At 37.1% G+C, this 25,231-nt stretch overlaps 1 protein-coding gene across 1 annotated transcript in view; it reads right to left on the bottom strand.

The window, feature by feature from the left end:
• LOC139717227 (guanine nucleotide-binding protein G(s) subunit alpha-like) overlaps positions 1 to 21,496 on the bottom strand; it is a 99,071-nt gene extending 77,575 nt beyond the window's left edge. The window contains exons 1-4 of the mRNA XM_071628730.1: positions 21,036 to 21,496; positions 20,725 to 20,797; positions 14,099 to 14,153; positions 12,545 to 12,664 (exon numbers count right to left, since the gene is read on the bottom strand). Coding sequence (XP_071484831.1) covers positions 12,545 to 12,664; positions 14,099 to 14,153; positions 20,725 to 20,797; positions 21,036 to 21,174 — 387 coding nt within the window. The 5' untranslated portion in view covers positions 21,175 to 21,496. The remainder of the gene's footprint in view (positions 1 to 12,544; positions 12,665 to 14,098; positions 14,154 to 20,724; positions 20,798 to 21,035) is intronic.
• Positions 21,497 to 25,231: the final 3,735 nt, after the last annotated feature.

Genomic DNA, 25,231 nt, shown 5'->3' with positions numbered 1-25,231 from the left:
CATGCTACAGTACACAGCAATCTATCGTCTCTTCGCACAGTACTAGTAGCGTAAACATGCCTGTACATTGTACTACGCAGCAGTATCATCGATGAAGCGCACACAATTCATCCCGTTCAAAATGTGCATAGAAAATTGTGAAGATATATTCGCGCGTTTTTGAATTCGCGCTAGCCGAACGTAGCGCGAAATCCGCGAAAATTAATGTACCGCGAAAATTTCCGCGTTTACAGTAGCTCATCCAAGATGGACGGTAAATTGATGAATATACCCATTCTCACTCTGGGGAAAAATAAAAAGATGATGATACCTGGAACAAAGCAAGACACACCCAAATCTGATGGTTCATTCAGTTGGACAGAAAAATTTACAAGATAGTATTTACACGTACATCAATAACTTTAACCATTGTCTCTGTATACTTTATTACATAATTACATGTAGTACGTCATGCTGTATCACGCACTATACTTGATTACAGAACATGATCCCGGTACTAAATTATCCAGAGTGAAGTTTTGTTTCAACGAGGCCGCAAATAATATTAAGTCCACTACTGGCGCATCAACAGAGCATACACTAATTGTCATAGCAAATGGACCCCTCAAGCATTTTCCATAGGTCTAGGCCCCATTGCATTTTGGATCAAAAATTTATCCCACAGTGATTGGTTGAAAGAGCTTCTGTGATTATAGGTTTTTTCAGAGCTATGTAAGAATGTTGGGATGTTTGATACTCCATGACCTACTATTTGCAAAATGTCACTTTTATGACAACATTTTGCCAACAGTATAGATACCATATGCAAATAGTATGCATAATACTGTATTTAAGCAAAATATTTTGCAGGGTTTTTATTTTCGCAAATTTAACGAGTCAGGTGTTATTCGCAAATTCAAACACACAAGGAAATATGAATGTGAAGTCCACACATACACTTCTCCGTTCAGTGCTGTACTCCACAATCGCAAATTTAACCACTCATGAAATTGTCAGGATTAGACTCGCTAAATATATGGCGTACATACAGTACTTGTGAAATGATGTCACAAAGGAATTCTGACATTATGCGCTGCTTTGTACTATCACTCTGTGAAATGTAAAAATTTTTATAACAAAACAATTGTGACATCACAAAGCAATTCTGACATCACGCCCAGCTCTCTACCATCACTCTGTGAAATGTAACAATGTCTAACAAAACAATTGTGACATCACAAAGCAATTCTGACATTGCATACTGCTTCATTCTGTCTCAATAGCCACAGTCACACTTGCAAAAAGTTGAGAATCACGATCAAGATCTCGAAGTCTTGCCAGTGTGACCGCAAACTTATCGCCAAACTTCCCACTCCAACTAGGGATATTTCCCCACCCCCGCCAAACTTCTCGATCTTTTGCCAGTGTGACCACTAGAAACTGAAACTTTGCGATCTTAAACTTGTCGATCTTTTGCCAGTCTGACCGAGCCTTCTGAGAAATGTAACGATTTCCAACAACACAATTGTGACATCACAAAGCAATTCTAACATCAAGAGCACTGCTTTGTACATTCACTCTGTGAAATGTAACAATTTCTAACAAATAAATGTAACATCGCAAAGCCATTCTGACATCATGGGCTGCTTGGTACATAGGATTCCTCCACAACATTGCATTGAACACACGACTTCTCGCATCACATTTTCCCGTTCTTTTGTTTACGTTCTTTATTTTTAAAAATAAATAAAAAATTGTCAGCTGAGAACTAGAAGGGCACTATCACATTTTCTTTAAAAAGGGGTATTGAGTTCTTGGTATCACATTGTAGAGCTTGATCTCCTTTACATCATGGTGTCAATTTTAGATTTATATTCATTTTTAGTAAGATGTTAAAATCAAAACCACAAGGGCACTTTTATACCCGATATTTGGAAAATGCTTATACATGTAAATCTATCTATATAATAATCTATTTTATTTCATGAATATTGATCGTTTCCTTTTAAATGCTCAAATCTTGCCCAAAGCACTCTGCCTAATTTGTAGTTTCTGGTCAAAACTATAGGCCTCATGCCTCTGAAAGTACTATTCACTTTTGGGGCTATGCCCCCAAGTGAATAGTAATACTTTGGAGTTACCTCTGCACATATCTTAAACCAGAAACTCAAGGCAAAGTATATTTGTATACTAGATACACTTCTACTGATTGCGTGCATGCAGAGTATAACAACTATAATCTTGTTCAGCCAGCCTAGTCTGGTGGTGCTGAGCAAACTTGCATATAACTGCATACTTTCTGCATTCTGTGCTCTACGCACACATGTATGCTGAAAGAACTATATTCCCTACATATAGTGGAAGGCCTTTCTTTCAGCCGAGTCCATGCCTAATATTTCCTTAGATCTAACCATATTAAAAATCAGTCCTTATCTCTCATTGAGACAGCCATCAGCTACATACCCTTTAGCTATGTATCAAATTTTAACCTGCCTTTTCACAAATTAATTAGGCATGTAACATACTTACGACAGCTGTGCCCATGTGTCTCCTATACACAGTTGAGAGTGAAAACGGTTTTGTGTGTGCATGCGTACAAGAGCATGCTATGTGTGTGAGTGAATGCATGCATGCATTTATATTTGGTAATGTTAAGGACATTATTGCTACAACAATGTCAGCTTAATGTGTCTTATTTACATCGTACAAATATATACTACATATAGAATAGCGTGAGATAATTTGGCAAATAAGCAGAGGCAGGTTCAGACAACAACAACAACAACAACAAAAATCAATTTAAGGGTTCAACATCTCCCTATTCCGGTCTTAAGACGGTAAAGAATCACAATGTGACGGCCAGAACTGCGGGGTCTAAAACATGTTGTAAAAAAAAAACTCCTCCCCCCCCCCCCCATGTAAAAATTTGATAGGATTCATTGATCACAACATATTATGCGGACAGTGTGCAGCTTCGCCTTGAAGATACATCTTACACTGCTCATACCTACAGACACAAGATCCACTGTGCCATTCATTGTAGGCCTATCTCTTGATTCCTCTAGCTTACGACATGAGCAAGCACCGAAAAAAAAAAAGTGCAGAGGAGCTGGTACTGCCGCTCTGTCAGTCACCGTATGTGTCGCTTCAGGTCTGTGCCAGCCAGCCAGCCAGCCAGCCAGCCAGCCAGCCAGCATGACTTGCTTCCCTTGTCTGGCCCTGCCCATACATGCAAGCTATTCAGGTTCACGCTGATGTCAATATGTTTGGTAGGCGAGAGTTCAAACTTGACCTGGTGCCCCCCCCCCCCCCCCCCCCCCCCCCCCCCCCCCCGGCAGACCCGGGCTACAACAGCCAGACACTACAGTTCAAGGGGGGAGGGAATAAAAGGGGGCCTCCCTCTCTCTCTCTCTCTCTCCTGACAATAATACATGACAGGGGCTAAAAATAGAATTACCGGTACTCAATATTTTAGGGACATGCAGCGCAGGCCTCTTCATTTTCACAATGTCTCTATTTGCTGCTCTCTGGGGAATTGGGGAGGGCCGACACAATACCAGGATACAGCTTCTAGTGTTGAAAGGGAATAAAAGGTTGCTTCTATACAAGAGACAGTGATGAAATAGCCATGGCTGCAGTCACACAGCACTGGTAGAAGCATACAGTGCATTGTATTACAACTGTAACATGGTCACAGGTCTTCGTATAAACACAGAAAAAAGCAACCACAACAAAATGTTGTCAGGCTAAGAATGCAGCACCATTTTGGTAAAATACAAAAGTACATACAGTATACAATAAGTCAAGATGTCTGTATGACAAGAAGTCTCATTCTTCAAAATGAATTGATCCAGCAGATTCACAAGAACAAAATGTAATATGCACTCTGGAGTTAGAGGACTACAAATGTAGTTGTGATGAGCAAGACCTCTAGGCCCAAACCTCTGCTGGAGAATGTGGATATTGGTGATATGGAAGAACTTTTTCTTTTTCTTTTTTCACCTCAGATATTCTATGACAGTTTGGTTAATTCAGAGTGTAATTATGATGACTATATTTTTCAAAAATGTCACACATACTGAAAATATCATTATTTGTTAAATAGCCATGGTATAACAATGGTTGCAAAGGTCAGCTTGATAGTCATATTACACTACAAAATCTGCAAAATACTGGGGTAATATGAATTGCACATATAGTTTCCATGTAACAAATCTCTGCTTCTGATTTGTAACTGAACAAGAAATACATTCTTTAAGAAAAATATGCATTTTCAGTCTGCTATCTTTTTTTCACTGGATGATTTTTTTTGAAAGAGAGGAGGAGGTGTTAATTCTACTAAAAGCTATGTTTTATGCATGATTACATTGCAAAGAAATGAGACAAATATAAACATGGATGAGTGGGTAAATGGAATGCTCCCTGAATGCCAATGAATACAGCTTTTTCATTCACTTGTTAAGTGGCCAGGACATCAACCATTAAACACCTCCATCATCGCTATACAGAATAGAATGCTTATGTGAATCAACATGCAAGTCAGCCCACCAGTACCTACCCAAGTAATTGACAGAAGGCTAGTAGTTGTACAGTTTGTATTGTACACTATCAAACATGCTACTTGTTTTATTTACCAGTGGGTCTAATTCTATATTTTTTCTGTATTTGTTCTAAATGTGTCTTTAACTGAGACATTCATTATAAGGTAATTAAAATCTAAAACAAAATCTAATCTTTAATAGGCATTCAGTGCCCAAATAGTCAAACATGACATAGGTTATCCTTACAATACCAACTCTTCCTCCATTTTATTTCTTTTTAGTTGGTTGATACCTACTTTCATAACTCTCTCTTTATCTATCAATCTATACTATTTATTAATTCATTTATAATCTATCTATCTACCCTTCTAGTCATCCAGCTCTCTCATCTGCTAAATGATGCACAAAAAGGAAATTGGGGCCATTCACTGACAGTGTAAAATCTCAATACCTTTAAAAAAAAAAACTTTTTAAGTTCAAGTTAATTCAGGTGAAAATTGCTAGGCAATTGTGCCAATAGCCATCCGAAACATGGCAAGAAAAATAGCACACTGGAGCACACAACATTTTATGCAACTTCAATGAAGTTTACAGTCCACACCCTAGCTGCAGAAAAATCATAAACCGTGTATTCACATGACTGGTACTCAATGTTCAGATCCCTCCCTGCGGCTACAGGCTAAATGTTTCAACTAGCCAATCAAGCTACCGGTATTGCTACACCAGTTGCACACTGCATACGGGGTATTATGGTAGCAATGACCCTACATTTGTCCCGATTTTCACTGCAGTGTGAATGGAAAGGTCAAAACATGGCAAATTTTAATGAGAAAATCTCAATAAGAACCTGCCTAGTAGCTACACTTGCAGGAACAATGAAAAAATAAAAGCTTAAGAGAGATCTTCAAACTATCACTGAAATGCTTTGGTATAATAGCAAATTGTGGGCTGCTTTTCTGTATGATTACATTGAGGACTTATAAGGTGTATCACCTCCATCTGCCAGCAATTCATACACGACAAAACTGTCTGTGAATTACATGTAACTTCCCAAAGAAGTTGATATTTCCCCCACTCCACTGTCAGGTATCAAAAGATGTGTGGGACAGACATTTTGTATCAAACAATGCAATCAACACTCAACATGTGCTCAATGCACTGTGCCTACAATTGTACGACGAAGACATAATATTCTTTTCTCCTGGCAGAAAAAAAGGATGGTTTTGGTTTAACTGAGGAAGATTCAGAGACTGTGACATAACGTACACATGTACGCAGCCAATATATCAAGCATTGTCATCCCCTAAATATGGTCCTCGCTACATGTAAATACGCCAACTTTAATATCATAATCGCAATGAATAGTCCGTATAGCAGTGAGTGCACAAACTGTGGCTTATCACACAGGGGTCGCACCTAACTTTTTTTTTAACTAGCCAGGCGGACTACTTAGAATCAATTTTGACACTGAAGCAATATTTTGGCTAGCCAGACGGACTAGTAACTTCAGAATTTTATGATTTTTAGCTAGTCCGACGTTATTTTGGGTGGCCAATGGCCAGCGGACCATCGCCATTTTCGAACCCTGTCACAGTGGGTATGGTTAGGAAACATGTGAAAACTATCATTACATATAAAAAGACATTCACTGTCCTTTCATGAGCTAACAAAAAAAGATACTAAAAAAGATCAAAAACTCAAGTGCAGTGTACACTAGAAGTATGAACACCTTGGTATATACTGTATACGCTATAATTTTCGCGTACATAAATTTTCGCGAATTGCCGCTGTCACACATTTTCGCGAGTGGTTAAATTCGCGATTGGGGGACCAGAGAAAATATGAAGTGGCAAAGAAAGTGCGAATTTTCAACTTACTAGCAAAAAGAATGATACTAGTTATACACTGCATGAAAAAAACTTACCAAACTCTGCTAACTAGTAAGTTAGAATTCAACATTTTTTAAGTGGTTAAGTCCATCGCGCTAGATTTCTGACGAGTGGTCCCCTTGCGATAATGAATGGATTGGCTCTCTACAGTATTCGTAAGTAGACGTGGACGTGCTATATGTACGTAAACAAGCTTAGCCAGTACAGTATATGGTCTGTTCGGTAAGCATATGACATGGTATACTACTAGTACTGAAATTTTTGTATCATCAAGGCAAGGGATTCATTTTGGAAGGTAATATTTTCGTGTGTTGTTAAATTCCCGAATAGCTCCCGACTCGCGAAATTCGCGAAAATAAAACCCCCGCGAAATATATAGCGTATACAGTATGTGTGCCAATTTACATTCCAAAGGAGTTGCAATTACGGGCTTGCATCATATTGCGCTGTCTTCACCCCTTCTTTGTTCAAGGAAATCCCCTATACACGCACACCCCCCCCCCACACACACACACACACAAACACAAACACACACTCATTGATGTACAACACTTCATTGAATGGGCCATGTGATGTCAAACAAAAAAGCTGGTGTTACCACATCACCAAGGGGTTGTCTTGAAGATGGTGGTGGACATGTAAACACTGGGCCCAAAAAGTTTAGTCATTCCTGCCTGCCTTTGTCTCAGAATTCTGACATGACATTGGTGAGATGTGTGCTCATACTTGGCATGAATTTGCTGTCAGCCTGTGGAAAAGCATTAAATCATGAATGCGAAATATTTGAGACATAAACATTTTTGCCCATTTCGCTCTCTCTAGCTATGTTCAGACGAGGGCAGTTTTGGTCGGAGTAACTTCGGAGGAAGGGTCGGAGGAAGCTTGGTCGGAGTAACTTCGGAGGAAAGGTCGGAGTAGTGCCCATCTGAACAAGGTCGTGGTAACTTCCTCTGGTCGGAGGAACTTACCACGATCTCTTCCTCCGACCAAGATACTCCTGAGTTTTCTCAGGAGTATCTCGCTACCACGACTAGCCGGTCGGAGTAAATTGCCCGTGCTGGCAAGCCCTTGGAGTATCTCTGAACTTACATACCTGATGACCTAGGTAAAACTTCCGGAGTGAAATCGCAATGTTGACTTTTTGCGAGTACACGTGTGCGTGTAGTGCAATTCTAACCTTACCTAGTCGATCGCGACGAAGCTAGCGCTCAGAAATTTCCATCAACAAGAATGGAGAAGACAAATACCGCTGGTAAAAAACAATCGTATTTCTAATCGGAGTAACATTTTATGGCGCAGCAATTAAAATTCAAATTTATACTTCTCTTACCACGACCCTGTGTCCACACGACGGTGGTGGGAAGAAACTCCGACCAATTTACCACGGACTTCGCGGGGATCACCGTGGAGGGTCGGTGTAACTTCCGGAAGATGTGAGCGAACTTTGTGGGAGTGACGGATAGGTAAAGTAAGACCTTGTGTCTGAATTATATTACATGTAGCCTACATACATGCCTTCCCTGTATTAACTGTCTGAGATTTAATCTTTGCAAAATGCATATCCACTCTGAAGGCCCATTCAATTGTTCAACTGAGAGCACTGTTAACTTTCAAGATGACACTACTGAAGTGGCCCAAACTGATAATCACTGATCACATCTGAATCACATGAAATCCTGCACTAAGTGTGAATTAACTTCAACGATAACCTTTTGGTTTTAAGACAAGGGTACATACATTGTAATGATGTGAGCAACATGTGTCAGATTTTGGAAAAGTACATGTATATGTGTATATTGTCTAATGGTTTGAATGTCAGTCCTTACTCAAGGATCTCATGCAGATTTCAGTGTAAGTGTTGTTGGTCATGTAATGATCACAATCTAAGGCATTTTAATGAAACATCGAATATGTATGGACCTCACCATGTGGTAAATGTTGTTATTTGCCACTGTATGTCTTTATTTTTGCCCTTTTTTTGGGGGGGTGGGGCATTTGTTTTAACCTAATGTGATGTCTGATGGTGATCATTCATTCAACAACTATTATTATGTAGCATTCAGCAGTATAAGAAGTAGTGGTGTAGCTAAATGTATTTTAACATTTTCCTTCTGCACTTTAACACCTGTAGTCATGTGACATGAATTTAAGTGTCTTTAAATTTCACAGAACTAAATATCCTTTGCAAGTCATCACGTTGATTGCAAGAGCACAGCTTATAGTTTCGGTTTCTTACCTTTCAATACAAAAGATCATGTTCAAATGAGCTGTGACACTGGTGCAAAGACCATAGAATTTAGTCGCATGCAAGTTTTATCAAATGTATTTCCAAATGGCGTAATACCAACTTGAACACTGCACCTGCTATTTCTATGGTTGCCATGTACACGATCTATCATAGAGCAAGGGGGTCACATGACATCATCGAGCATGATGACCCTCTTCATGCATTTCAAGGATGTTCTAGTCAATTCGGAATGATGCTGCAATACCGGCATGCGACTGCCCAAGCACTGGCTGTTCACTGACTGTCACAGCTGATAGGGGTAATTGTCAATGAGATTACTGCCTAACTGAGCTGAGACACTTTCAAGTTACCCACTATGGCTTCTTGTCTTGTCTTTACAGAATTTCCTACAGCCTTTCACTGAATACAGCCCTATTGTAAAGGGATTAACACAAGAGATGAATGAGAGCAAGGGAAAGATGGAAAAAGAGGGGGGGGGGGGGGATAGAGAGAGGGGGAAGAGTGTCCCTCCTAGGTACATGTCTTGCCAGGACAATGGGACCCACGGACAATGGAAGAGTGCTAGTACAATGCAAAGGTGGACTGGTGGTCATGGGGTCTTGTGGTCAAACAAGAACTTTGTGGCTAGATCCTGTACATGGTGTGGTGCAGAGAGAGATCATTGGTCTAATTTCTCAGAGATCTGACTTTTCTGTAGTGAATTCATTCAAGTGATATGGACATTGAGACTTTGAATGGCCATAACATGCAACAATGAGGCAGGGGCATGTCATCTGCAGATCTCGTTAATCCAACAAAACAATGACTGACACCCTAAGGATTATAGATGCAAAACAATTATTTTTGTCTCAGTTGACTATAAATACCAGTATGGGGTTTTGCATCACACTTAGCTGAATCAATTAGCATCCATAACACCACAACACTAACACCACAAGCAAAAGCAGACACAAATTTATATTACACACGTGAAGGGGCTTGGTCTATACCAGATAAGAAAGAATGTGTATGAAATATGTGTGGGGTTTGGGTGGGAAGAGAGAGACTGCCAGCTTCGGAGGCTTGTATTGATGAAAACTCCTGTGTGTATATATTGTGTACTATACTAATGTTTGCCAATGACCCAGAGTTTGTTGCAGTCACTGTCTTGCACCTGCCTCCTAATAGCCCTCTCCTACAAACCCAGTTAAACAAACAGAAAACCTGGAAATCGAATGCAAGTTCATCCCCAGCTCAGTTTGCACTTGGTCACTGGCCCTATTATAGACAGCACAGACACGCCATGCTCAGAGCTGTGATCCTATCTATAGTCTAGTTTATCTCTGTTATTTGATATCACATGCACCACATGCACATTCCCACAAATTGCTTATTTAAAAACATACAGGATATACCTGCTGAATATAGCTCCAGCCCAGGTTATGTTTGTTTGGGTTTTGGGTGTGTGGTTTTTGTTTTTGTTTTTGTTTGTTTGTTTTTGTTTTTGCACATATATTGCAGCATGTAAATGAGTCTGTTTTGTTGACCTTGATTTATTTTCATTATGCTGTAAATTGCATGTGAAAATTATGCAATACGAAAGCAACTGAGAAAATTGAGAAAAAAAAATAGCAGGGAAAGAAAACTGTGAAATAGATGCAATTCAGGTACAGTTTCTTGATGGTCCTAGGCAACTATAAATTAGTATCTGGCAACCAGATGCATATAGATATAGGCCTATACTGTAAAACCAGAAATTTTTGTGTGCAGTTTAATTTCACGAACTTGCAAGAACCACGATCCGTGAAATTAAAATGCAAACGAAAGTTCTTGTCTATGCTACAGCTGTATATGCCAGTGGCAATTGGTGAAAACTTCATGCCACGAAAAAGGCCATCGGCTCCTATTCCTGAAATTTCATGCTGTGAATATTTCTTGCTTTACAGTGTGCTATTTCTGTGGCCAGATTAGAATAACTATTTTGTTTAATAAAGTAAACATGTTAGTCTAATTGCCAAAGAATTACAGAGTGCCCATTCTTAATGGGAATATCCCTCACAATATCACAAATTGTCGTTCAATGGCTACACTGACACTGCAATGAAAAAAAAAAAAATGAAGCTTTTGCACAAGAGAAATACACTGTATGAGTTTCTTCTGCCATATGAGCAAGTGCCAAAAGCTTGCAACATGGCAAATATCAATCTTTTTCTAACATTTTCTTCCAGGCAAGTTTACAGTTTATTTTGTGTGTTGTTGGTGGGTTTTTTTTTTTTTGTATGTGTGTGTATTTGTTATTGTTGTTGTTGTTTGTTTTGGGGTTGTTGTTTTTTTGTAGACTACCCAAGCAACTCTTATTGAAATGTGTTTTCCTAATGTTATATTTCACCATCTATATAAATGGCTCTAGCTAAATCTGAATTTTCACCAAATTGAACTTGAACTCTTCAAAATCTGAACAAAGAATGACCTTCAATATTTTTACACTGACATTAAACAAAGACAACTCATCATAAAATAAAAACATTTAATTGAAAAATAATGTTTGCCTTCGATGGTACCAACATTTCCTTTAAAATATGATATTTATGTCTTCTAGCAGCCCTAGATTTAGTACCTTTACTGTTATTTTCGTCACACTTAGGATGTCCCCACGATAACCAATATTTGAAAATTTGCAAGCCAATTTAAAACTTAAACTTGATGAGTTTCATATGGATATTCTGTTGAGAATCAACAAGTTTTATTCAACAGCTACCTGATATCACAATGCCTGAGAGGGGCTTACAACAATGCCTACACAGCTAGCGCACATCTACTATCATTGGAATACGCACATCATTACATGAACATACACTTGTACAGTGTATATTAACACTCCATACAGCTATATATTTTCCATCCTATAACACAAAACAAAACAAAAAACACAATTTTATAAAGCTTACACAAGCTAAAAGTCTCATCAACACAAAGAACTGTAAAAATATTGCCAGAATTGATCGGCTATCATAATTTCTTACCGCAGACAAATGTGAATGTCCTTTTTTCTTCGATGCTCTTAAGATGGAATATTGAAAATGCCATTCCAGATGCGATTGGAATGAATTGGAAAGCCTTAAGCTGTCATTGCTACCTTTGTTTCTTCATTTTGACTAATCTTCAGCTGTGATGAATGCATATTACCCCTTTTCTCGCTCCTACAATCATATCTGTCTGGCAATGTCAGAAGCCAGGCGAACACTTTAATATTTGAGTGGTTTGAAGATGAGCTTCGCTCCCACACCCAAGCCTTCCCTTGGCGCATGGGATCACCCCATTCGGAATTCTACGCTGATGGATAGGTAAACACTGAGTAAGTAATTGAAAGGCTATTTATAGACAACTGGTGCTATAAATAGTGGTACACTGTTATTTTTAGATCCAGCCGGGCTATTTATAACAACTTGCAGCCAAAAATATATCACGATGTATGACACTGCCTGGGGGAAGCTACAATTTGTTCAGTTAACATGGGCAGATAGCTGGGATAGGACTGCATCAAAACAATTGTCTTGTATCGTTGTATTAAACACAGTACTACAAGTAGCTTTTCTAGTACTAGCTTGTCTTATAACAACCTCAATAATTATACTGCTGATATATTTTTTCCCCTTTTTTGTGAAATACAAAGATAATGTGATACATTTGGACCCCATTATGGGAAGCTGCCGATGTCAACTTCACAGTGGGCCATCTGACTCCATCTACTCCCCCCCCCCCCCCCCATATTCAAACCCCTCACTTTTAAACATTCCCTTTCAAAAATAATCCTAACCAGGCTAATCTGAGGCATTTTTAAAACTACACAGGTACCATATTATACCAGTGCTCTCAGGACTTACCCACACCCTCATCGATAAACTTACCTCTGGGTAGTCAAAGTCTGGTGAACTGGAGACATCTTGAATATAATCCAACCGAAATTGATTCTGAGGTTCTGCTAGTTGAATAGGCGGTGACAACGTGCTCATAGCCCCTGTTATTGTCTACAGGGGAGGGAAGAAGAAAAAGGAATGTGGAACATGTTACGCACGTCTGGAAAAGCACTGCATAAAATGTACATTTTATAGAAGGGCTACAGAACGTAGCACAATTACATGTAACCATGTGGACAAATTACCCACAAATTTGTTTTCTCTTATGTATCAGCCTTACTTGGCAATCTAGGCAATTAAATTGATTGCCTCCAATAATAACTACTTGTAGCACATATTTTAACATACATATTAAGGGTAAGTACACATAGAGTAGTGCTACAAACCCACTAATACATTGGCCCTGGGCAAGGTTTTTTTTATTTTATTTTTTGTTTCTTTTTTTTTCTGAGAAAAATACGCAATTAGGAGCAATACACTGTACATGACACTGAGACCATTATGACCAAAATATGAGCACTGTTTAAACAGCACCACAGAATTGATTTCTGGCCATTTATGTCAGCCATGCTGCAAGGCGGGCATGAATGCTGAGTGAATGTGTATCAAAATGCCTTGAGAAGCTAAACAGTATGAAGCTATGAAGGGGTAGCGACTTTGGCTGTAATGTACTGTACAGTACATGTTGACTGCTCAGGCAAGCGTTATTAGGCACTGTTACCAGTACCTGCTACACTGATTTGCAGAACTACCAAGTGTAGCAAAGCTAAAATGAAACTCGTAAGATTCAATCTGCATTCCCATGAGAAATCAAAGTAGGAAGAAGTAGGCGGGCAAAAATAGCAAAGGCACATGACACCGTGTATACACTATACATATGCCTGCAAATATTGCTTCCTTGTGATTTCTTTACACAGGATATTATGACATCATATTCAGCAGCAAACATCTGTAGACGTAAAAAGAAACATTATATTCATCAATCCCTCACTGCAGATCTACAGTTTAATTTTATCATGCCAGGCATGCTCTGCCATAATACACACTAAAATTAACATATCTATTCAAGTCAGTCATCAATGTGTGGATATGTACAGTGTACAAGTACACTTGTGTAGCATGGCTAGCATTTCCATTATAATAATGCAGTCTTGTGTGTGTGAGTTAATTATTAACATTATACATAGTATGCAAAAAAAAGATGTTAATAAATCCAAATATATTAAAGTACATAAGCAAATTGACTGAATATAAAATGTACTACAAGAAATGTACCATATACTGTAAATGAATACAGAGACAAATAAATAACTAAATAAATGAATAATCACACATAAAACATATATATGAATATATTTAGACATTTTCCATGGTACATTTTCCCTCTCTCCGAGTCAGAACAAAAGGAAAGTGCCCATGCACTTTCGTTGTGCAACAACAATATTTAGTTGTAGTACACACTACGGTGGGTCTGGCCTACTTTGCAAAACACATCAACTGTCATTAAAACTACAATTCACATGCAATGGTACCGGGTATACTTACAAGAATTGCATCTCGAATATTCCTTCTTATATCTTCTATTTTCTTCTTCCTTTCACTGCAACAGAATTGACAAAGAGGAGAGGGTTAGGAAAGAGTACAAGGTATTGTGACATCAATGTACAAGAATGACTATTAGGCCAAAAAAAAAAAATTGTTGCATTGGCGTAACATGAGATTTTCAAATAGGGTCGGTCGGGCGGATTTTTTTTTAATTTATTTTTTTTTTTTTGCTACCTGCATTTTACGTGTAAAACTCGTGCTCAGCTCAGTAAACAGTTACAACTGCTGCACCGAATGTGCTGCGTTCATCTATTCTACAAATAATTTATGAGGCCGATATTACTGGAATTATACCCCTTCACAGAATTTAAAGATGTTGAAATCCCTATCCTGAATGTTTTCACTTCATATTTTACTATTTTGACTTAGATAAGATAGATGCAAATTGACCCATATGTACGATCTTTTCATCGCACTCTATTACAGTCCCACATATACAGATTCGTGTAAGTTCTCCACACAAGAAACCTATGGCAAAACTGTGCACAATACATCGCAGTCTGAATGCTACGTATACACTGAATAAATCTTGTTAGAGTACGTGTCCGTGTTGGAAACAGATGACGTACTGTTCAAGGAAGGCTTATGCGAGGCGCTAGATCTCTCCCTCGTACATCCGATATCCCCAGAGCCGGTTTCCACTTCCGGGTTTGTGCGATCGCGATCGCAATCAACAAGATATTTGATATCGATAGCAAAAAAAAAATAATAAAAAAACATGGGGTTGGCGGAATTTTTAGGGTCGGGCGGGTTACGCCAATGCAACAATTTTTTTTTTTTTTTGGCCTTCAGTTAATTTACAGTACCGCTACCTGTACTCCTGCAAACATGCAAGCTTTCAGTCTCTCAACTAACAGTTACTGTATTTAGAAGCCACAGACTGAATTTCACTAGGTTTCTATTTTCACAAATTTTGCGAGTCAGATGCTATCCGTGAAGTTAACAACACTCACACACACACACACACACACACACACAATCAAATCTGATTTCAACTCAAATGTGATGTGCACACGTAAAGTGAAGCTTCATTTAATCACTCCTGAAATTGTCAGGAAGTCCCAATTCATGAAAATGTAAGACTCGTAAAACATATGGCATATACAGTAGTTCTCCTAGCCAATCGACAGTCTCGCTAGAAATAAACTTTTTAAAATAAAGACAGCATACATTGTATAAACTCGGAATAAATTTGAGATGCTACATGTTTTCTTGCCCAGCATGGAAACAATTACCAACATCCTCCCAAAGTCATCTTCTCTTTGCCGCAAATATCAAGATCATTTTCTCAGGTGAATGCCACAGTGTAACAATTGGAATACACACTCAGAGGTAGTGACTTGCAGATTCCTTATTATGTTAAAGACCCTCCCCAGTACCTTACAAATGAGGGTCAGTCCAAGGGGTGGTCAAGTGCTAGGGGCGATACCAGCTTCCTTTCATCTAAACAGCCAGACGGCTACCCACAGTATACATTACGCACAACAACTGACCATAACAACTTGGTTAACCTGCAAATCAAAGGCAATAATTGGGCACAGCACAGTTCTGTGAAAAGCAAGATACAAGTAACAAGCTCTATTGTCCGCACCTGTTTGCATGCTACCGGTAAACCACAAGTTTGAATTTGCACCCAGATTTATTCTAAAGCCACCAAACTCAGTCTGCATGTGTGTAACTTGTCCTGTAGTTTATGCCGCAACTTACCAATGAATCCACTGCTGCCACTGGTACAAGGTACATTTCATAGAAATTAGAAGTACAAGCACATGACATTTGGTCAAAAACAATTGAACAAAGGCCTGCATGTACTGTACATTACATTGCAATACTGAAGACATGTTCAGTTGATGCTACTGATGTATATGTAAACAAAACTTTGATGATCTGTAACCCTACAGCTCCTTGTTTGGTCATATGAAGAACTTTCCTTTTTCTTTTTCTTTTTCTTCTTCTTCTTCTTCTTCTTCTTCTTCTTCTTCTTTTTTTTTTTGATTGTTAGGGATGCAAAACACACAAATTCAAACATTTGCTAAAATTACTGTGACACTTCTGCATATTGGCACATACAATGTAATTATACAGGTCCATAATCTACCACTTACAAACTTCAAAACACTACATTGTGACTGCTCACAACAGCCATACAGTAGTAAAACATTTACACTTACAAAAACTCCTTTAGTCAGATTATAAGGTCTGTATAATGGTAAATGCACTGTACACAGTGCGTAGCAGACAGCACCACCAACAGTATACGGGGAAATATGAACATTGAGTGTCTTCATTTTTTTATCATGGCTACAGCTAAACACTGATTAATTGGTTGCTATTTTACAAAATGTATGTCGATGTATGGCAATTTGCCAATCAGTTGCAATAAAAACAACTTGACACAAGAATTTCAATAATTTGAATAATGGACACTGAGTGTTTGAATGTTTCACAGAAGACTTCCTTCAGTGAATATCATGATAGGACCCTCATGATACAAAATGTATCAGATCACATTCAAGGGTGGAATCTCGCAAGGGACATTTACTGTATGCCAAATATTTCGCGAGGTTTTTATTTTCACGAATTTCCCAAGTCAGGTGCTATTCGCGAAACTAAAGGACAAGTTCACCTTCATAAACATAAGGATTGAGAGAATGTAGTAATATTAGTAGAACACATCATGGAAAGTTTGAGGAAAATCGGACAATCCGTTCAAAAGTTATGGATTTTTTAAGTTTTTGTGCAGTAACCGCTGGATGAGAAGACTACTGCAGTGTATGAATAACTTAGATGTCACAAGCGTACAACAATATAAGGAAAATATAAAGAGAATTTCACAAAATTTCATCTTTTGAAAAAAGTACACATTCCCCTGACTCATTACCGACATACACTGTATGTTACGGGTAATATTATTCCCCCTGCCTTTAGAAAGAGGCAAGTCAAGTGCTCTTTTATCATGCGAAAAAAGTGAAAATATGTTGAATTTTCTTTACATTTTCTTTATATTGTTGTATGCATATGTGAAGCTGTAGTAGTCTCCTCATCCAGTGGTTCCAACACAAAAACTTCAAAAATTCATAACTTTTGCATCGATTGTCCAATTTTCCTCAAACTTTCACTGATGTGTTCTGCTAATATTGTTGCATTCTCTCAATCCTACTATCGCGAATTTAACCACTCGCGAAATTGTTGGGAAGTCCCATTTCGCGAAAATTGACACTCGCTAAATATATGGCATACGGTACACGGTATCTCTGAAGCTTGCTTACAGTTTTACAGCATGTTCCTGGCGTGACTAACCCCAAACCAGATTCAAAATTAACATCAGTGCCAGCAAATGGCCATTATATACTTGAAATACGTCTATGAAAAACAAGATTTTTGCAATGATAAAAAATTGTATATAATTTCAATAAAACGGGAAAACAAAAGGAGACACAGATTAGACAAAACTTAAGAAAAATCGGACAAGTGCAAGAAATATTATGACCATTTGAAAGTCAGCAGATGAATTAACAGCACTTCCTTTGAACATCTCAGAAGAAGCTATCTTGGACATAAGACTCTGATTTTGAATGCATAGCAATAAAGCAAGATATCACTTACAGTGTATGGGAAAGCATCGCAGAAATCAAAATCACCTCATCTTCTTTCAGGATCACAAGAACAATAAATAATATCTAGAAAGATAGCTTTAGCCAAAACATAACCTTTACCCCCCCCCCAAAAAAAAAAAAAATAATAATAAAAGAGAGAAAAGAAAATAATGTGATAATCAATATTTTGACATTTATGACATTTAAAGCAAAATTTGAAACACTAGCCAAGTGTTATGATAATGTGTAGCAATGTGTTTGTTTGTCCCATTGTCTCTGGCAAGTTCTCGGAGTAATCACAATTTTGTCATTCCAGATGGTCAACAACATACGCCCCAATCCTCTACTCTGAAAAACATCAGCCACCTCTTTCACACTGTTTACGCATCATACTGAGATTTAAAATCCGACAAGATTTTATTCCAAAAAATATATAACATAACAATCTTCTAAAAACTATAAATTTTGATGTGATAAATTTAAAGATGTGTCTCACACATTTACTCTTTCATAAAGATACAAAAGAGTTGAATTTTGTACCCTGAGGAAAAAAAAAAACAACACACACTCACAATTCAATTTTTACCAGGGTGATATACCTTATCAAAATTGTTTACAACAGCAAATCTGATGTGCTCAAAGCCTCTGCAATTGTTACATCTATAGTAACTCTCTGGTAAAATTGTCCTGCTCAAATTTTACTGATCTTCTGTGTTCATAGTCATGGGCTGTACTTCCATTACTCACAGAACAAATAAATCAGGAGATCATTCTACTTCATGATGAATTAATGCATTCTGGCAAATTACTGATATTGAATTCTGCACTACAACATTGTACAGCTGTAGCTTGAAATGAAAATGGACACTTGCACTTGCTAGATAATCTTAGCTTGGACTCAATCTTTTTATATGGTGGAATTAACTTCAGTGTACATCCAGTTACTGATGTCTCATCTAATGGAGCATACAGTATGTGAATGCTATATTTACATTTTCCAATCATTCCCCCTGAATGACAGGTAGGCTACATTTTCTGATACAGTAAGTACAGAGAAAATGGTCTTAAACTTCTAGTCGAGTTGTAGAATGGAAGATCTTGATTCCACAGCTTGCATTTATTATAAGGTTCTTTCATTTTGACATCAAAGTTGGCTGACATTGCCTCTGCAACGCACAAGGAGACTTTGCACTAGGGTCTACATGATATTAACCTATAATTTTTTATAAGAACATGAAAGCTGCAGAATCCACCCTTTGGAATGTTAGACTCAAAGCCTAATTTCTGCAATGTTTCATCATACAAAATAAACTATACACTGTACAATATGGAAAATTTAAACCGTCATTCCTTCTCTTTTATTTCAAAGCCTTTTAATCAAACTACACACATCAGTAAGTTATGAATAAACATACAATATTGATGTACTTATTCTAAACTTGTATTAATGCCGAGGTATACCAGGATGCCTGAATATGTTCTGCCTTTGTCTCATCGAGTGAGGAAAGGAAAAAAAAACTCTCTGAGCAAGTGAAAACACTTAAAACAGGCAAATGCTATTTCTCTAACAATTGTTATGTCTGGGTAGATCAAAACAAATTTTATGTTTACTCAGACTGTAGAGTCTATTAAAAGGATTCACAATTTTTCTGCAATGCTTAGTGCCTTAGATCCACGTTTGAACTCTAGCATATTGAAGGATAGTAGACTATTTGTATTCTATGTGTCTGCAGTATATATTACCGTATTCTGAAGCAAAGCTGAAAGGTGCAATCTTAAACTGAAAATTTGGTTTCCTCAAAGAAATTATGTTGCACACTGATACATGTTTATAACCACTCTGATCACAATCTGGACCTTTTCGTCATTTTTTTTTTAAACTCCAGCACTAGATCTAGATACAATTCACTAGACCTCTAGTTAAAAATCTTCACACTTACAAAAATAAACAGGTTTACTTTGTATGTGATTAATTTATGTGATGGAGCATAGATCTATATGTATTTTCTGTAGACATGGCCTCTCCAACTGAGGTTTCATGGAGAGAATTACACGCGTAAGAATAGATGAAGTCTAATTATACATATAAGACTCTTGTTAGACCACTACTAGATTATTGTTCTACAGTCTGGGACCCCCACACTCAGACTCTGGTAGACAGACTGGAAGCAGTGCAGAGCAGAGCAGCGCGTTTTGTTAGAGGTGATATACTCTAGACACAGTAGTGTTACTAAAATGAAGCGTGAGCTGGGCTGGGAGCTGCTGAAACATCGACGCAGAGTAGGCCGCATCACCACATTCCGCGAAGCGCTTGCGGGTCGCCTATCCATCCCAGTTCGAAAAGCCCTGCGTCCGGTCCGAAGGGTTCTCCGGAAATCATCCACTACAAGCTTCATCCCAATCGCCACGAACAAAAACTGTTATAAATACTCGTTCATTGCAAAAGAACAATCATAGACTGGAACTCACTCCCATCAACAGTTTCCAACATCGCAAGCAAGGACTCTTTTAAAGCAGCAACCCTACAATACATTCAGGAGCAAAGCAACTAAACCCCACACTTCTCTCTCCGCGCAACTTTAACACCAGCGCACCCCCTGTCCGGTTGGCCCCTACTAAGGGGTGTTGGACAGTATACACGAAGAAGAAGAAGAAGAAGAAGTCTAACGTTAGAATCTAATGATGTTTTTTTTTTTTTTGACCACTTGCATGGAAATTATGTAATGCAACATGAGGCAATTAAATACCTGCCATCCTAAGGAAGACAGCAATGTGAGTGTAAAATAAACTCCTATGGGGGTCAAAGATTAGAATATGACACTAAAAATAGATCACAATACAAAGTAACCCGATATGATACAGGGCTTCTGATTATAATGCACAGCTCAAGCGCTCTGCCGATTTGCAACTTTTAAGTTTTTACACGACATGATCAAGATTGTAGGAACTGGCTATGGCCTGGTTACTTACTCTGGTGAAAATCCATCTACATGGAGGATTCTCATTTGTTTCACGATGGTACTTTTTCCTGATTCACCAGCACCTTGAGATAAAAAGGAGAAAAAAAGGAAGAAAAATTAAGGGGTGGGAAAACAACATGGAGGAACATTGTATTGCTCGGTCGCTGTTGCGGACCGCACACGGGTATCTACTTCGGTATTGACATGTTGATTGCACAGTGCACACACGAATCCACAGAGGCTTGAAACTCCCAGTAATCATGGAAACGGAGGCAATACTTTAGATATAAACTAATTTTCCGTGGTTGCGATGGCACTAACCAAGCAATAATAGCCGATGCGTTGCTCTGTATATTTGCTTGTCCTTCTGGAGTTGCTTTTCGATCTTCTTGTTAGCCTCCTTTCGCTTCTTTTCCTCATCTTTCTCTTCGCTTGACAGGCCGTTCCCGAAGCAACCCATCGCACGCACGTTGCAATGCGGCTAGCCGACCCGTAGCTAGCCGAGTTGACAACTCTCAGGCAGTGAGTGCCGTTACGGGCACAGCACGGCTACTAACAAGAACACTCAATCCAACAAAAATGGAGCACAAGAAGCACGTAACCGCTCCTCTGGTGATTAGAAATCCGTAGTAATAGATCCAAAGAAAGTGGTTAACCAGCAGAGTCGAATCCTTAGGTGAAAAGGCGATGAAATCGCAGACAAATCTGAGTAGAATATGACATGGAGTGCAAGTTTCGTACTGCACTACAGCGAGTATTTATATGCACACATAATCGCGATATCGGATCATGTCATATGCATGTTCTCAACACAGCAACAGTGCATGCATTCAGTGTACCGAATTGTGTGTGTGAACACACAAATGCAGTACGTACCATACCTACAGCGCCAGGGTGCGGTTGCATGCAGTGGCATTATGGGTAACCCCGAATCATTAGCAATTACAATACCTGTACACAAGTATGCCAGGCAAAATAACAGTAAACATAACTAGTATTTTGTGTAGTTCATGCTTAATTGATGTATCATGCATTGACAACACCATTTTCATCGGTTGCTTCAGTTTGAATCGAATTATATACATTTTATTATAGATTTTGCTTCACATCTCGCCGGAAGGATAATTCTATTTGGTCAAAGGACGAGTAAGAATGACCGAACAGAGTTTTTCTGTTGTTATAATGATCGTAGAGAATGTGGTTTCATTCAGACTGTATTTTTCTCAAAGTTAATTTCAACATTTATTTGTCTTTTATTATACCAAAAGCAAAAATAAACTGCAAATATCAATTATCACCTAACAACTAAATTTGGTAATACACTTATTACTGTCGATTTGCATTGCTAATTACTTCGAAATATATGCATTAACCATTTATTCATTATTGAGAAAAAATGTGGCCCATTTGTGAAAAAAAAAATGAGTTGTGAAAAATATGGACGGTAATAATAACAGACTGAATATAACACAGTGAAATAATAACACAGGATACTCCAGCAATGCTGCTCGAATAACTGGTAAATGTGTTCAATTTACGAGCAATATTTATGTAAGAATTTTCCGTGGACTTGATATTCCACAAAAAAGCAGCTTATTATTTTATGATATTTCACAGTGTGTCAAGTTTATTGTAATTATATTAACTTATTTTTCCTTTTTCTTTCAAGTTTTTTTTTATTTTGTAGTTTTTATTAATGCTACTATGGCCAATCACAGTCCGATATGTACATCATTATCAACATCGTTGTATCAATACCAATGCTATACTACTTAATAATAATGGTAACAATAATAATGGTATAGGTCCTACCATTACTATTATTGTGATTATTAATGACAATATAGTTATGACTATAATACAATTGATGATAATAATGATAATAATAATTATTATTGTTATAATTATTATTATCATTATTATTATTATCATCATCATTATTATTATCATTATATAAATCAGCGTCATTCATTTCATCATCATCATCATCATCATCGGCATTGATACTGCAACTCAGCAATGACTGGGTAATTGGCTGAATTATATCTTTTTCTTTTATTCAGCAGATTGCACAATCAGGAAAAAAAATCACCATTCCATATTTCATACAAATCCTTTATCTGTAATGCCATGAAAAAGTAAAAGTGACATGATTTATCTTACAAACTGTCAACCGCAGCCACCTCAGAATTATAATGAAACTTGTTATCGTTTATTTTTTTAGTGTTAAACAATGAACACTCTGTTACTTTCCAAAGGGACAGATTACCGAATTAAAACTCAGGGGATAATGATAATTCAATTCAATTGAATTCAATCCAATTGAATTCAATTCATTTATTTCATTCTTCTTCTTTTTCCAGTAAAACATAACACAGAATAAATCAGGAATTATAACATAGGCATGTATTCAAATTTACATGATAGATAATGGTTAACAAATAAAAATTATACATGCATACCGCCAAAATACAAAGTTATGTTTGGAGAAAAAACAAGAATTGAGAGGTCCACTGAAAAGCATGCTTGTATATTGTGAACCACTCAAAGGATGCTTATGAAAATATTTGTTTACAAAGACAGGACGAACAAGAGAGGACAGAACAAGACAGGAGAAACACAACGACATGACATTACTTGACAGAAGATTGAAAGGAATAAAGGAATAATGTTTTCACATGCACTTTGATCACTTGAGTGTGACTTCATTCCTTTCGTTTGGTTTATGAATGAATTAAACACGCCTTTTGCTTGAATAAAATTATTATTGAGTGAAAGAATAGATTGTCTTTCTCCTCTATAATAATTCTGTCTATACTTGATATCTATATATACTTTGATTCTTCTCAGTAATAATTCCATCTCTTGGTTACGATATTTATAGTGTAGAATACAATATTAAAACCTTCAGATACCTGTACAGCTTTATCAAGAATTCTAGATGAAAAAAAAAACAATTAAGCTAACTGATATCATTTTCATTTAAAAAGGGTGAAATCTTATATGCATGATGTGTGAGACAGAAAAATGTATACGGAAGATGAAAATTTGTCGAGGACATTAAGATATTCAATGCGGAGGTACGGCACAAAGATGCAGTGTCATAATAGATACAACATCTCTCTCTCTCTCTCTCTCTCTCTGTATCTTCATTCATTTATTTATTTACATTTAAAAAACGACAACATTTACAAAATTCAACATACAAAAGTTAATGTCTTTGTACAATATAATCATCTGAATGGAAGAGTCACAAAAAGCACACACGAGGCTTGTTGGAAACGTCCCCCTTTTAACAGTCATTATTATATTTCAACGGATCAATAATCAAGCAAATGCACATGAAAAAACAAAGGTGGAAAATTCAGTGAAGAGGGAAAAGAAATGGCAGGGGAGGAAACATTGCATTCTTATACATGTAATTTCAGGTACATTTCATCAAAAAGATTTTTTTTTTCACAAAAAAAAAATGAACAAATCCTTGTAAATTGACTTAAAGTCTTACTACTCTTCATTGATGGGAGAAGAGTATTCCAAATAAAACATGCCATTGTAAAATATGCTAGATTGAGTTTTTGAAATCCGGTTCAATGGGATGTAAATATTTTGAGCATTCCTATAATTGTGATTATGAATGGAACAATTCAGAATGAATTGATTGTTAAATATATACTTCAGGAAGAATATTGTTACAAACTTTAAACATACAAAAATTACTCTTTCAAAAGAAATAAAATTCCTAAACACTTCAAATTTTCACTTAAGAAGTAGTTGTTTAATGAAGAGTTGGTTATCAAACGAATACTAACGTTTCTATGATCAATTTTTTTTTTTTGCAAGCAATATATATTACAATATTTTATGTGACATGAAACAAAAGAATAATATAACACCTTTATTTTTTGTGGGTGAATTTGTAATTTGTAGAGAATACCATGGTTGAACATATGTTATTCCATGATGATTTATCATCTATATAAAAACACATACAAAAAAAATCTAAATCATGAACTCGTTTTATTTCCTTATTTCTATATCTATCAAACTCAAATAATCATCAATGTTAGTTTTTGTTCCAAATGAAATAATTGGTTTTATCAACATTCAGAATCAATTTATTTACTGACAACCAATTGTTTATACAACCAAGTTGAACATTCATATAATGAAATAATATGGGAACTGATGCTTTACAAAATACACTCGTATCATCTGCAATTATGTAAACCATGTGTTGAATACTCTCTCTCTCTCTCTCTCCTATAGTGTCTATTACTATATCTATCTAGCTATCTACATCTATTTATGATTTGACCTTTTAATGTATACATAAATGGTTGCCTGGTATAAAAGCTCAGTTATCGAAGGTGTAGAACAAAATGCCTCCGTCGAATATAGGTCTTCTATCTGTAATTCACATTTTATAACTATTTTGAAGGACTATTAAAGCTGGGTTTGTGTGTAATCTGTAACTGATAAATAATGCCTTTTATAGTCCTTTTTTGTTTATCTTTTTT

Source organism: Diadema antillarum, unplaced genomic scaffold (genome assembly GCF_040938485.1).
Source record: "Diadema antillarum isolate AM-2024a unplaced genomic scaffold, OU_Dant_1.0 scf00000072, whole genome shotgun sequence".
NCBI classification, from domain to species: Eukaryota; Metazoa; Echinodermata; class Echinoidea; order Diadematoida; family Diadematidae; genus Diadema; species Diadema antillarum.
This window is presented reverse-complemented; position numbering and strand designations above follow the sequence as displayed.